General features: G+C 39.8%; 1 protein-coding gene across 2 annotated transcripts in view; it reads right to left on the reverse strand.

The window, feature by feature from the left end:
- LOC146480858 (E3 ubiquitin-protein ligase SHPRH-like) overlaps positions 1–13,735 on the reverse strand; it is a 29,363-nt gene that overhangs the window by 3,809 nt on the left and 11,819 nt on the right. For both annotated transcript variants that reach the window (XM_085109203.1, XM_085109205.1), the window contains exons 12-28: positions 13,288–13,382; positions 13,128–13,159; positions 12,311–12,394; positions 11,145–11,237; positions 10,468–10,575; positions 8,821–8,951; positions 8,171–8,228; positions 6,569–6,687; positions 5,926–6,015; positions 5,579–5,694; positions 4,335–4,408; positions 3,590–3,727; positions 2,892–2,993; positions 2,698–2,766; positions 1,846–2,046; positions 1,103–1,195; positions 176–262 (exon numbers count right to left, since the gene is read on the reverse strand). In XM_085109203.1, the coding sequence (XP_084965329.1) occupies positions 176–262; positions 1,103–1,195; positions 1,846–2,046; positions 2,698–2,766; positions 2,892–2,993; positions 3,590–3,727; positions 4,335–4,408; positions 5,579–5,694; positions 5,926–6,015; positions 6,569–6,687; positions 8,171–8,228; positions 8,821–8,951; positions 10,468–10,575; positions 11,145–11,237; positions 12,311–12,394; positions 13,128–13,159; positions 13,288–13,382 (1,690 nt within the window). The remainder of the gene's footprint in view (positions 1–175; positions 263–1,102; positions 1,196–1,845; positions 2,047–2,697; positions 2,767–2,891; positions 2,994–3,589; positions 3,728–4,334; positions 4,409–5,578; positions 5,695–5,925; positions 6,016–6,568; positions 6,688–8,170; positions 8,229–8,820; positions 8,952–10,467; positions 10,576–11,144; positions 11,238–12,310; positions 12,395–13,127; positions 13,160–13,287; positions 13,383–13,735) is intronic.

The raw sequence follows: 13,735 nt of genomic DNA on the forward strand, positions 1-13,735 counted from the left end.
TGGGTGATCATATCGTTAATTCTCAGGACCTAAGGGGTTGAATAAGCACTTACAATACAAGGAGAAATTTGATGCTGATCACTGTAAGTGCCCTTAAAGGGTTAAGGCACCGAATGGCTTGTACACAAGAGCAGCATCTCTCAACTCGGCTGTTCATAAAAAAAATTCGACTCACTTGAAAATGTCGGCTTCCAGTGATGTGTCTGTACTTGATGTCATTTTCATCCAAAGCCTTGGCTAACACAGCCAACACGTCCTGCCACTGTCGGAAAATGAAACATGGGAGTTCAAAAATCAACAAGTAACCCACGCGGTGTATTGAGGGTAAAGCTTCACTCAAGCCATCGTCGGTTAGGCTCGATCGCCTATCGCTGTTCGAGAAAATGAGCCCGCGCTCCTCCCCGAAGAGTCTCTCTCAAGGAGGAACAGAGACCGGACTAACCTCGTTCCCAGGAGAGGAGAGACCCCGGGAACGAGGTTGAGACCGAACTCGAGAGAGCAGTGGAAATAGATCCTACCATCGGCTAGCGCATGAAGGAATACTGAGCGTACTACGCACCATCTCGTCAATTCTATCACCCAGTTCGTAAGACTAAATTTTCATAGCACGACTGTGGCTGTATTAACGGGATTCCACTGTATTAAAGGGTGGTCAGATTAACGAGATTTGTTAGATCAGAAAATGACTGAAAAGGTTTGTGTTGGGTCAAAAGAAAGTGAACGTAAAAACGAGGTGAAAAGACAAATACAGTATGAAGTCTAAGACAACGGCACAGTGACAGAGGCCAGGCTCACTCAAATCCCAGAGCAATAGAACGGCATGGTTATCCCACTGCACCTTCACTAAAAGTAACAGTTTGAAATTTTACGGGTGTTTCGAGAAACACTCGTAAAATTATCGGGGACTTAACGGGCCACTTACCGGGTCCGATAAGTTACCGGGTCCTTCGAGAAACAGGCCCAGGAGACTACTCTATCCCCCTCCCTTCCTACCCGCCCCACTCACATCAGTCATCTAGCCCGCCTCTCTCCCCTAAGTAACAGTGAGTTCCCCAAAATTTCGCTTTCAAACAGCTAACACAATAGAAGTTTCAAACCGTACCGTGGAGAACACGAGACATTTGGCTGCACTGTCCGCCAATTTGATGGTCAACAGGGTACGGACAACGGCTTCAACTTTAGTAGAATGGCTTCCCTATGAAAAAAAAACAAAACACAACCACCAAGATTCGTAGAATAAAACAAGTATGATAGGACGTTTTATGATGACTCAATAAGTGTAGTTAAAACAAATGCAAAGTAATCACATCTGGCTAATCATCACGATAAAAATATAAGGTAAGTATTATCAACCCAACCAGAAATTGAAGCAAAATCAGGCAACTAGCGTCAAGAGCGGAGAAACCTTAAACAGGCAAATGGTGCCAAGCCAAAGCGCGGGAAATAACGTGTAACTGGTGAAAACAGATAGCTTGTGCAAAGCGTGGGCAAGCATTTAGCCAGTGCAAAGCGCGGGAAAAACGTGTGAAAAATGTAGTCTCCGGAAAATGTGAAACCGGCGCAAAGCGCGGGAAAATCGTGTAAAAAATGCAGTGTGCGGGAAAGGTGTAACCAGCGCAAAGCGCGGGAAAATATGAAACTAGTGCAAAGAGCGCGAAAAAATGTAACTGGCCAGTGTAAAGCGCAGGAAGACGCGTAACCAGTGCAAGGAGTGGTAAACTGCTTTCACCTCAAACCAAGTGCTCTTGATTTGCCAAGAAAGTTCGTGTGTGGCTCAGTTTTGGCCAAAGACTGCTCCACAAAAGTGCGAGCACAAAACCCCTGATACATAGAGCACTCTAATACCTTGACAGTGACGCTGTCCTCCACTTCCTCTGTTTGTGTCCTAGCAGTGCTGACGTAAGAGATTTCCTGTGCAACAGTGGGTATCCGGCACATAGGGCACTTCACGTGTACGTTCCTGTGGCGGGGACCAACTCCAGCCTGCCGTAAGAGCACCCAGGCACACTGACAGCAAATACAGTGACCACAAGAGAAAACGCTCCACTGAAACAACACCAGAATGATACCAGGCCATTATGTCACGCTGTATCACACTGATTTCAGGCGATTATGTCACGCTCTGCTACACTGATTCAGGTGATTATGTCACGCTGTGTCAAAGTGATTTTAAAGGTGATTCTCATGCTAGATAACGCTATTTCACCTATTTTAATCGAATATGTCACGCTGGATCATGAGATTTCAAATGAGTTTGATCAGCAGATCAATCTTTGTAAGGTGATTCTGTCATGCAACTGAAGTCACGCTAGTGCTACTTCAACCCCTAAAGTCCTAACAGTGGTCAGCATCAAATTTCTCCTTGTAATACCAATGCCTATTTAACCCCTGAGGCCATGAGAATTAAGGATATAATCACCCAAGGTGAATTTTCTTAATAAATTAATAACTTTTCCCCAGTACGTTTATAAGAAAAGTATGGGGACAATATAGGAGATTTTTTTCTTTGATATTAGGGGTTTAAGGGTTAAGTAATTCTCACGCAACTCATAGTTGATTCTGCTTCACTGTTTTAGTGATTTTGAGTCTCCAGTTATTCCTTTAATTTGCCTTCAGGCCAACAGAAATCAAGTTAACCTAAGCGCAAACCATTTTGTCTTGTGCTTTATTTACAAGAATCGTTTCTGGCATGTTTACCTGGACTCCAAGTTGTTTGACACACACAGGACAAGGATCCGGATTCTTGCCATCATGGCATGTCTGCGTCTAAAATACATAAGCAAAAAAACACGGCAAAAATTAAGCATGATTTATGAAGAATGGGTAGACAAGTGTGGTTGGCATTTCGTATCTTATGTTAACCACCAAAAAAATGTTTTTGTTTTTTTTACCTTTGCTAAGTTATTGAGGTAAAGAAGCTGACCAAGTTTTTTCCTCAGCTCCGTTTGGGCAACAACTCTGTCAGACATAAACTTGAGGCGCTGTTGTTCTACCTGGAAAGCAACCAAGAAAACTAAACTAATTAACAATAACAGAATGCAAACGTTTTCCGCCTTTTACACGTTTTTCTAATGTGCTTGTGAACCGTGAAAGAAACGAAGGATTGATTATAGAGTGGATTTCATTGGAGTGTCGTGAAACCAAAGTAACCACCCTGGCCAATCAGGAGAGATGTAAACAGTACAATGAACTAATCAGAACTCGAAGCAAATGCATGTCACCAGCGTTAAGCGCGGGAAATTACGTGCGACCAAATCCCGGTTGGGTTTGGTTTTGCTTCTCATTGGTTGAGAAAGTGGCGCGAGTTTTGCTAACCAGTGAGACAGCGAGGTAAAGTAAAACCAAGGCAATTACTTTCCACAGTCAATTGAAAACTACTGCAGTTTAAAGTAATTTCCCCTTTCCATCGTTTTGTTTTACGGCGCTCTGCGATTTGTTATCAAGCCAAAACCAATCGCCCGTTGCTTGCTCGCACGCATTTTCCCGCGTTTGACGCCAGTTACATGAATTTGCATTCTGATTGGTTCGTTTAGCCGTTTACGTCTGTTGCGATTGGTCAGGATAACTAATTAATTCAGACAGAGTGTACCTGCAGAGGATGAATGACGTGAATACTGTCTGTAGCAGGCTCGCCTGGCAGCTGGAGTCTGAGGCGAGTAGTGCACATATCCAGCTCATCAAGGCATGAAACGCGCTCATGAAGAGCAAACCACAAAGCTCGGAGAAACTGCAACACAGAACAATAAATAAAAAAAAAAGTTGACGCACTTCATCACTGATGATAATCTTCCAATGGAATGCGTCCACGATTCTTCGTGCTGTCTCCATTTCAGAATCATAGTTTAAAAGTGAAGTTTACACTTAGACTTACCATATTTTTGGCTTATACGTGATTAAAGGCTATTTCCTCAAGAACGAAACAACGAACAAAAAGTGCTAACGGCCAAGTAATACTGTCAAAATTTTTTTGCAACTTGTCGCGTAACAAATGTTGCGTTGCAAGTTGCGATTGTCTGTTGCCCGTATTACCACCTCTACTGGTAACAAATTTTCATGTTGCAAAAAGAAGAAACAGCGTCTATTTTCTTCAATATGGAAAATTGTTGTGCGCATAGGTGGTAATACGGGGAACAAACAATTGCAACTTGCAGCGTAATATTTGTTGCGGGGCAAGTTGCAAGAAAATGTTGCCCATATTTACCTGATCATAAAGGCAAATTTTCGAAACAAAGCTCAGAAAGGTTATCTTCCACCCAACAGAATCAAATCCCACGTTTCAAAAGAAGAGGAATGCAAGACCATACGTAAAGAAACGCTCTTCAAATCTAACTAACCTTAAATTCTTTTCTCAAACCCTCAATCAAGTTCAAATGATGGCGACCTTCTTGTTGAGCAGCTGGCGCAATTTCTGATAATAAAGAATTTCAAATGTTACTTACAGGTGGCTTACTTACTGATGAGAACTGTGATCGTCTGTCATTTATTCGTTATCTCTCGTTAGTTGGATTCATTGTTTGACCATTTAGAGAAATTTTCCATTGAGTGTCGAAAGTAATTGCGTTTTTGCTTTGGTTTTGCATTACTACGCTCTGTGATTGGTTGATAAAACTCGCGCCATTTTCTCAACCAATAAGATGTAAAACCAGAACCAATCGTGCCTCGCTCGCACGCGTTTTCCCGCGCTTGGCGCAGGTTACATGTATTTGCTTTGAATTCTGATTGGTTCATTGCGCTGTTTGCACCTGTTGTGATTGGCCAGAATAATTCCTTTGGTTTTGGTTTTACGACACTCGGTTGAAAACCGCTCTAACAGGGCCACACCATAATTTAGTAGGGTTGGTATTGATCTCTGTGCTACTCCTTATTTATTATGATTAATCTGTCAGGATAAGGTGGAAACTATAAAGATGTTGAAGGGAGGTGTATTCTCCACATTCTCCCGTTTTCCCCTCTCCTCAAAAAGTAATATTTTCAAATGTGCCATTTCCGAGTTGCTTTGAACCTCATTATGAAGCGAGGCTAAGTGCAAAGTTTTTATTATGAAAATTAGTTTTCATTCATGACCAAGCAAAACCAATTTTCATATGAAAAGCTTTGCACTCAGCCTTGCTTTCACAGTGAGGTTCACAGCAACTCGGAAATGGCCAATTCCAATTCGACTTCACCTCGTCTTGGAACGCATAGGCACATACAGTGTATTGTACGAGTTCCAGAGACCTAATGGATGATCACTGAGTAGGTAAACAAATAAGTTTTACATTTTATATATTAGAGCGGTTTTCAATTGAGTGTCGAAAGTAATTTCGCGTTTGCTTTGGTTTTGCATTACTACGCTCTGTGATTGGTTAACAAAACTCGCGCCACTTTCTCAACCAATGGGAACCCAAACCAAAACCAATCGTGTTTTGGCCGCACATGTTTTCCCGCGCATGGTGCCGGTTACATGTACTCGCTTAGAATTCTGATTGCCTCGTTGTGTTGTTTACATCTTTTGCGATTGGCCAGAGTAATAACTTTGGTTTTGGTTTTACGACACTCGATTGGAAACCGCTCTAAAACAGTTACATAGCTGGCTTACTGTTAGTCTTGATGAAGCTATGTACCACCCTAAGAACTTTTTCAACCTCAGATTCAGCTCTTAGCCCTCCTGTGTTACCATGACGATGCCAATCAAGAGACTCATCGGGCTGTAAACTGTGAATGAAGATGAACATCGTGTTAATGACCATTGGGGATCAAGGTACTTCACTTGAATTACTTTCCTTTGTTCAAGACAATACATTGACAAGAAGACAGGCAATCACCAAATTAGCAACTCAGACAAATAATCTTGATGTACTGACAAATTCTCATGACTAAAATTACAACGAATCTATGACAAGCAGTGATGAGAGTTCATAGTTTGATAACAAGCTTGAAACTTACTCTTGATCATCCATTCCTTTCATTCCTTGGTGACCAAATACACGTGATTCATATTCAGTGAAAATGTCATCAACTTCACAAAAGGCACACCTGAATAAACAACAGAATCATCTTTTCAATATAATGATACCAACCTGGCCCTGAAGGAGATTTGGAAAAGTGATCTTAATTATCAGAAAATTTGGTGAACTTCTGCTTTGAATTTCTCTTAGAATTAATAATCGTTTGAGAAGCCATATCAAACGCTCGAAAGTGTTAGATTCGATTTCCAAACACCAAAAGGTGGTCGAGTGCTTAGGGTGCCGGACTTGAAATCCGGAGGTCTTGGGTTCAGGTTCCGCTCTGACCGCTAGCTGGAGTTGTTTCTCGGTAGCCCCAAGTTCAACTCCTCGGCTGCGCTTGTAAATAGCCAGCTGGTCTGCCTCCTGCCAGTTGGGATTTTTAACCATGTTATTTTTAATTTAAATTATTTCTTTGTAAAGTTTAATGCTCGGCCCCACTAGCACTTGTGCTATAAACACCGCCGAGAGTAAATAAAGGTTATTTTTTTATTTAATTTGGTTTAAAAGCTCGAGCGAGCCTCATCTTTTCAACCACTTCTTGGGGTATGGAAAATTAAATGCCCTTCCTCGTCCACATGTACCTGTCGGCCTGGCTGTCCAGTACTGGCCTCAAGCAGCATTCAGCACTGGCTTGTACCATCTGAGAGGACGGCATAACAGTGAGTTTATCCAAGGCTACCAACAAGTTAGTATGAGTGGACTGCAAAGAAATGATCAACATTAGTCAGGTCACTTACAACATTTTAATTTATCTCTGAAGATAGATTAAAGTGCACCTAACCCCCCAATTTTTTTTCGCTTCAGTAAATCTTTGCACCTGTTCGAAATGCATTGAGTGTTTTTTCTACCAAATCTTGACTTTTTATAGTCTGTAAAAGTTACGAAATCTAGCCATCATCTGTCCCATGACCGAGCTAGTAAGGGGCATGGGTCTATTCCTTAGATGACGTCACAAACTGCTTTGCATGCATTTTCACAAAGACTTAATACAATGCAAATCAGTTTATGACGTCAAGTAAGAAATAGACCCATGCCCCTTACTAGCTCAGTCACGGGACAGATGATGGCTAGATTTCGTAACTTTTACAGCCTTAAAAAAGTCAAGATTTGGTTAAAAAAGGCGTCAATAGCGCAATATGTTTCGAACAGGTGCAAAGATTTTTTTAAAAGAAAAATAAAATTGGGGGGTTAGGTGCACTTTAAAAAATTATCTTTTAAGGTTCTCATTTGACTCTTTTGTTTCTTTTTTCCCTCTTTCTAAGGGACAGGGGACAGTTGTTAATAGACCCTTCTCCAAAATGGCGGCCAAAAATTCAAATAAGTTAAAATTAAAAAAGTATACCAGCACTAGAAAGAGCACTTTTACTTTAGTAACCCTGCAAAGTTTCAGCATATCAGGTGTAATATCAGCTGAGAAAATGTAAGTTGAAAAATGAAAAATTTACAGACGTTTGTATGACTGGGGGTATGACATATAGCCCCAGTCATACAAACGTCTGTGAATTTGTCAAATTTCATCTTACATTTCCTAAGCTGATATAACACCTAATATGCTGAAACTTTCCAAGGTTACTAGAGTAAAGGTGATCTTTCTAGTGCTTGTATCAGTTCTTCATTCAGTTCAATTTTAACTCATTCAAATCTGTTGCTGCCATTTTGGAGAAGGGTCTGTTGGCACTCTGTTCTCTAACTACCTCCTTCTTCACCCTTCCCCTTTCTTTCTTCCCCCTGGTCTTACATCTGTTGTTTTGTTGTATATTTGTTGCCTTTTGTGGCAATTCAATAAATAACTAAACAATTTATTTATTTATTTATTAACTGTTTAAAAGCAGAACATGCAAGTATTGTAAATATTATAAATATTGTTAGTAGTGTCAGCAGTATACATATGGTAAGTATTGTATGCCTTGTGAGCTTTGTAATTAGTACTGTTAATATCAAAAGCACACTGGGGACAGTTATAGTTAGTACAAAATTATAGTAAGTGTTGTTACTGTCAGTATCGTAAGTATTATAAGTACTAGTCTATTAGTAGTGTTTATTGTTGTAAATGTTGGATTATGTGTCATGTAAGGCTAATAATAATAATAATAATGATGATAATAATAATAATAATAATAATAATAATAATAATAATAATAATAATAATAAAGTAGATTCCTATGGATAAAACTAAAGCATACCTCAATCAGGTCTAACTTTGAAGAGAGAAGGTACTGTAATCCACGGAGGTCTGTAAACCTGTAAGAAACAATTTCCGTAGCAAAAAATACAATACAATAACATTAAGTACAATGATATGTAATATAATAAATTACTGTCTTTTAGAATTATTCAAATGAGAAAGAATGGCCAAAAAAAAAAAAAAACCAAATGTATATAACAATTTGACTAAAAGTAATATACTGTTCAGCAGCAGTAAAAAGTCCTCAGCAACTTCAGCTCCAAAACAAACTAAAGACTTGGCTTCAAAAACTATTACAAAACTTTAAGCAGTGGCAACTTCATCAACTTCAGCAGGTTAGGAAGGGCTCCAAAACAAACCAAAGACTTGGTATAAAAACGGTTACAAAACTTTAATCAGTGGCATCACAACAATCTTTTCACAATCATTTTTTTTTTCTACTCATAAAAAACTCTTGCTAAACAACATCTCATTTGTCACTGGTTAAAAATTTGTGCCAAACAGTGATCAATGTTCAATTTGTTTTTTTTTTTTTATTTACAGTGAATATAATCCCATTAGGGATTGCAAGAAGTAAGCAACAAAGGTAAACTTCAAGTTAACAAATCCTTCTTAATACTAATATTAACATCAAGACTAGCTACTCACCTGCCAATAGAACCCAGCTCCATGTCTGTAGATGATAATTCATCTTTGATTCTATGACACAGATCACTTTCCAACCCTTTTGCTGCAGAGTAATGAAGAGCTTCCATCCACCATGGAGACTGCAAATCAACCTGAACAGGTGCAGAGAAATATGAAATTTTTATTATATCTATAGACAGTTGTGTTTTACTGGAAAATACACCACTCATAAAACTCATAAAAGCTGCATCCGGGACCCGAGTGGAATATTTTCCATATCCTCATTAGTGAGGACATTGATGATGTCATTTCCCCTTCTTTTACAGTCGTTTGCGCAAAGAGTCGCTGAAAAATAGCGAGCTATATAGATCTGTCTATACAATAAAAAGAAATTTACATGATGTCTTGAAGATATGAATTATATTTTCTCATGAAAATAATGTTCATAAAATTACCTGTGTAATATCCTCTATATATCTTTTACTGTTTCAGTGAGATAACAAACTGAGAAATAACTCATTGAAGCTTGAGTCAGAGAACTGATTGTTTGACTGACATCAGTTTGATTAATAATATTGATTGATTGATTGATTGATTGATTGATTGATTGATTGATTGATTGATTGATTGATTGATTGATTAACTGACTGACTGACTGACTGACTGACTGACTGACTGACCGACCGACCGACCGACCGACTGACTGACTGACTGACTGACTGACTGACTGACTGACTGACTGACTGGTTGGCTGGCTGGCTGGCTGGCTGACTGACCGACTGACTGACTGACTGACTGACTGACTGGTTGGCTGGCTGGCTGGCTGGCTGGCTGGCTGGCTGACTGGCTGACTGACTGACTGACTAGTTGGCTGGCTGGCTGGCTGACTGACTGACTGACTGACTGACTGACTGACTAGTTGGCTGGCTGGCTGGCTGGCTGGCTGACTGACTGACTGACTGACTGACTGACTGACTGACTGACTGACTGACTGACTGACTGACTGACTAGTTGGCTGGCTGGCTAGCCAACTGACTGACTGACTGACTGACTGACTTACTGACTGAACTGACTCATCAGCTGACCAAAATAATAATGACCAACTGACCATTGACAAGAGCGAACTGACAGATGGATTGGTTCCTTGATGGACTGAATGAATGTTTTAAAAATTGGCTGGTTAACTGATAATTTGGGTTGATTAGTTGATTGATTGACTGACTGACTGTTTGGTAGGTCGACTTTAACTGATTGATTAATCAAATGACTCATTGGCTGATTGATTGAATGATTGATAGAAGTCATGATTGACTGATTTTTAATATGAAGAAAAAAAATTTTTTTGTAACTTTTGTTTTTAACTCATATTCTTACATAAATGTTCCTTTATTGGTTTTGATTACTTTTTGTCCGATTTCAGACGCTTTACTAAAGTTTTAGGGAAAAAGATGGCCACCATTTGGCAATAACAACGTAATTACAACATCATATTTATGACGTCATCACTTCCCATTGCAGACGTCAAAGGAAACATCTTTGGATGTACTATCTTTACTCCAAGCCTTACTGTCATAGTTTTTATTTTTGTGAAGTAATGGAGGGATCCCTCTGGTCTAGATGGTGTTCATAAAATTTAGGCCCAATTGTTATGTCATAGGGAGACATCACCTTCTGTCTTATCTCAGCAATACTTGACTTGGCCATGTCCAAGTTTTCCTGTGCTGCAGTCACTTGTGTATTAACCCGAGTTGTGTAGTTGTTCTTTAGCTCCTTCACCTGAATAAAGGAAAGGAAATAAAATGAGATGCCACTGCACCCACCCCCCCTCCCCCCCAAGAAATGATAATGATAAATACAGTGGAAACCCACCTTATGACCACCTTGTTAATATGACCATCTCGCTATTATGACATCACTACTTTTTTGTATCCCGAACGAATTGAAAGTCCAGTCACTTCCTTAATTTTACAACCTTGTTAATCCAATCACCCCGTTATTACGACCACTGTACACTGTACATACCTCTTACTAACCAAGTTTGAGGTCCATACTGTAAGTTATGGACCAAGTTTTTTTTCCTTTGATTTAAGGCCCAAGCACAAAGCATGCAGGCCAGAAATCAACGAGGAAAAATTAGGATCCATAACTTATAGTACGGATCGAGAATGAGGTTAGTAAGATATTAATTTTATCTCTGAGGTAAATCGGGTGCACAGGAAAGGAACAACTTTCAAATTGAGCGGGCCGTGCAGAAAAATACAGCCCGCAAAATTGACCAATCACACCGCATGTACTAACTGAGAGAAAGGTCATTTGCACTTGGCCCACAACAAGATGACACTTACTTCATCTTGCAGTTGATCATCTCTCAAAGTCCTTGAACATCCTTCCTGGTGATGACTTAGGACATCAGAAAGGTTAAACAAGGTGTGCAATTTCTGGCAAAAACAACAACAAGGGCATAATATTAATTTCTTTCTTTCTTTCTTTCTTTCCTTATACATGTCTCCTTCTATACAATCAGAAGAAGAGTCATTAAAAAAAGTATTGTTTTGTAAAATCAAAGCAACACCAATGAACACAAAATTAACTGTACTACAATACAATTCTTCATCCTGGTATGACACCCTGTAGTAGCGGTGTTTATTTTCAGGCAGAAAAAAAATTGATTCCTCACTCTGGCATGCCTGGCATCCAGCAGTAGTGGCACAGCTTGAGTATCTCAATAATCCCAAGACGTATACTGGTTAAGTTCAACTTGAGAGGAGAGGGATAAAAAACAACCCTTGTCCCTATATAAAAATTTGCCTGATAATTTACAAACATACAGACAGACTGACTGACAGACTGACTGACTGACTGACTGACTGACAGAATGACTGACTGACTGACTGACAGACTGACTGACTGACTGAGTGACAGACTGACTGACTGACTGACTGACAGAATGACTGACTGACTGACTGACTGACTGACAGAATGACTGACTGACTGACTGACTGACTGACTGACAGAATGACTGACTGACTGACTGACTGACAGAATGACTGACTGACTGACTGACTGACAGACTGACTGACTGACTGATTGACTGACTGACTGACAGAATGACTGAATGACTGACTGACAGAATGACTGACTGACTGACTGACTGACTGAATGGCTGACAGACTGACTGACTGACTGACTGACAGAATGACTAAATGACTGACTGACTGACTTACTGATTGACAGAATGACTGGATGACTGACTGACTGAACGACAGAATGACTAACTGACTGACTGACTGGCTGACTGAATTATTGATTGACAGACTGACTGACTGGCTGACAGACTGACTGACTGACTGACTGACTGACAGAACGGCTGACCGGCTGACCAATTGAGTGACTCATATAGACATACAGACACCCCTTCTACAGGGTCTTAACACCGTATGACATGATGACGACTAAGCAGTTAAGTCTTTGGATAAAATATATTACAACAGCAAGGGTGTGTGTGACGTACTTGCAGTGCATCAGTTCTAAAAGTGGCTTCATGTTCTGTCCAAGATCTCATGGCTTCTCTGTACATGTTAACTGCTTCTGGCCACTAAACAAACACAACCAAACAAGTGGCGACTACATGACTATATGAATACACACACTGCTCAGAAACTTTTAGTTGAGTAGTTATGTTTACAAACTAAGACACCAATGAAAAGTGACAAGCGTCACCTAGTCTTCAAGGGGGCCCATGGCTAAAAGGCAGAGAATGCAAGAAAATTAGGCGAACAACTGGATTGAACAGAGTTGTCATTAGCAACCAGAAAGTGGGGGTACTCTAAAAATTTTGGGGGACTCTGAAATCCTTCCCCTAAACCAGACAAAGTTCAGCTACATTTTGCAAACCTACACTAAACTAAAGACCAATCCCTACCCTATCCCGACTCGCCTTTTTCCAGAAACTTGGTCACCATCAAAGTCAGGTCAAAACAAAACCTTATAAGCATACAACAATGACTAAAACAAGTTTTTTAAGTGTCAATTCCTGGGAAACCTAGTCCATACTAAATTCTTCTAGCACACAATCAGTTTCAATACCCTATTCTACTATACTCTTGATTTCTGTACCCTATCCCAAACTAATTAAACAGCTTGAAAATCATACCCTTCACAGTGGTGCATAACCATATAGCTTATACATCGGGTTTCCGGGGGGGGGGGGGGGGGGGTTTATTTATGACTGGCAATTTTCCTTGTGGAGCCAGCTTCATCAAAGCTTAATGACAGCTGTGACTGATGCACTATGTCATATGTTTACAAAATAATCAACCATTGCCCACCTCTTCCTTCAAAATGTGAACACCAGCAAGACCTGCCATAAATTAAAACAAAATATTACTAACAGTGACTTTGTGTACAACATGATATGCTTGTCGAACCAAAGCAATATAATGATACAAGAGAAACATGGAAGTACAGTGTAAAGGTCTTTGAACAAACCATTGTGAGCAAACAAGAGTTGCCTGTGTGCCTCTTCACATTCCAATTTAGCTTTGGAGATCAAACTCTCTAACAACTCATCCATTGTCAGAGTACTACAAGACAAAAAAAAAAAAAAAAAAAAAACAAGGCAAGTTAAGGCCCGTTTAAATGGTTTCAACATTTGACCAACAAAAGTTGAACGGATGTTGGACAAATGTTGAACGGAGTGTTTAAACAACTTCAACACATACCATTCAACATTTTCAAGAACAAAAGAAATGTTGTATGGATGTTGAATGAAAATTTAAACTGATTTCAATTTGATTCAACATGCTTACAACATTTTTTACGCTTTCAACAGTGTCGGATGACCTGTTCAAATGCCCCAGCATTTGGTTCAACAATGTGTTGAACGCATGTTGAACCGAATTTTCAAACCATTTAAACAGGGCTTTAGCTGGACAAA

This window comes from Pavona decussata, unplaced genomic scaffold (assembly GCF_977016875.1).
Source record: "Pavona decussata unplaced genomic scaffold, jaPavDecu1.1 SCAFFOLD_52, whole genome shotgun sequence".
In the NCBI taxonomy this organism is placed as follows: Eukaryota; Metazoa; Cnidaria; class Anthozoa; order Scleractinia; family Agariciidae; genus Pavona; species Pavona decussata.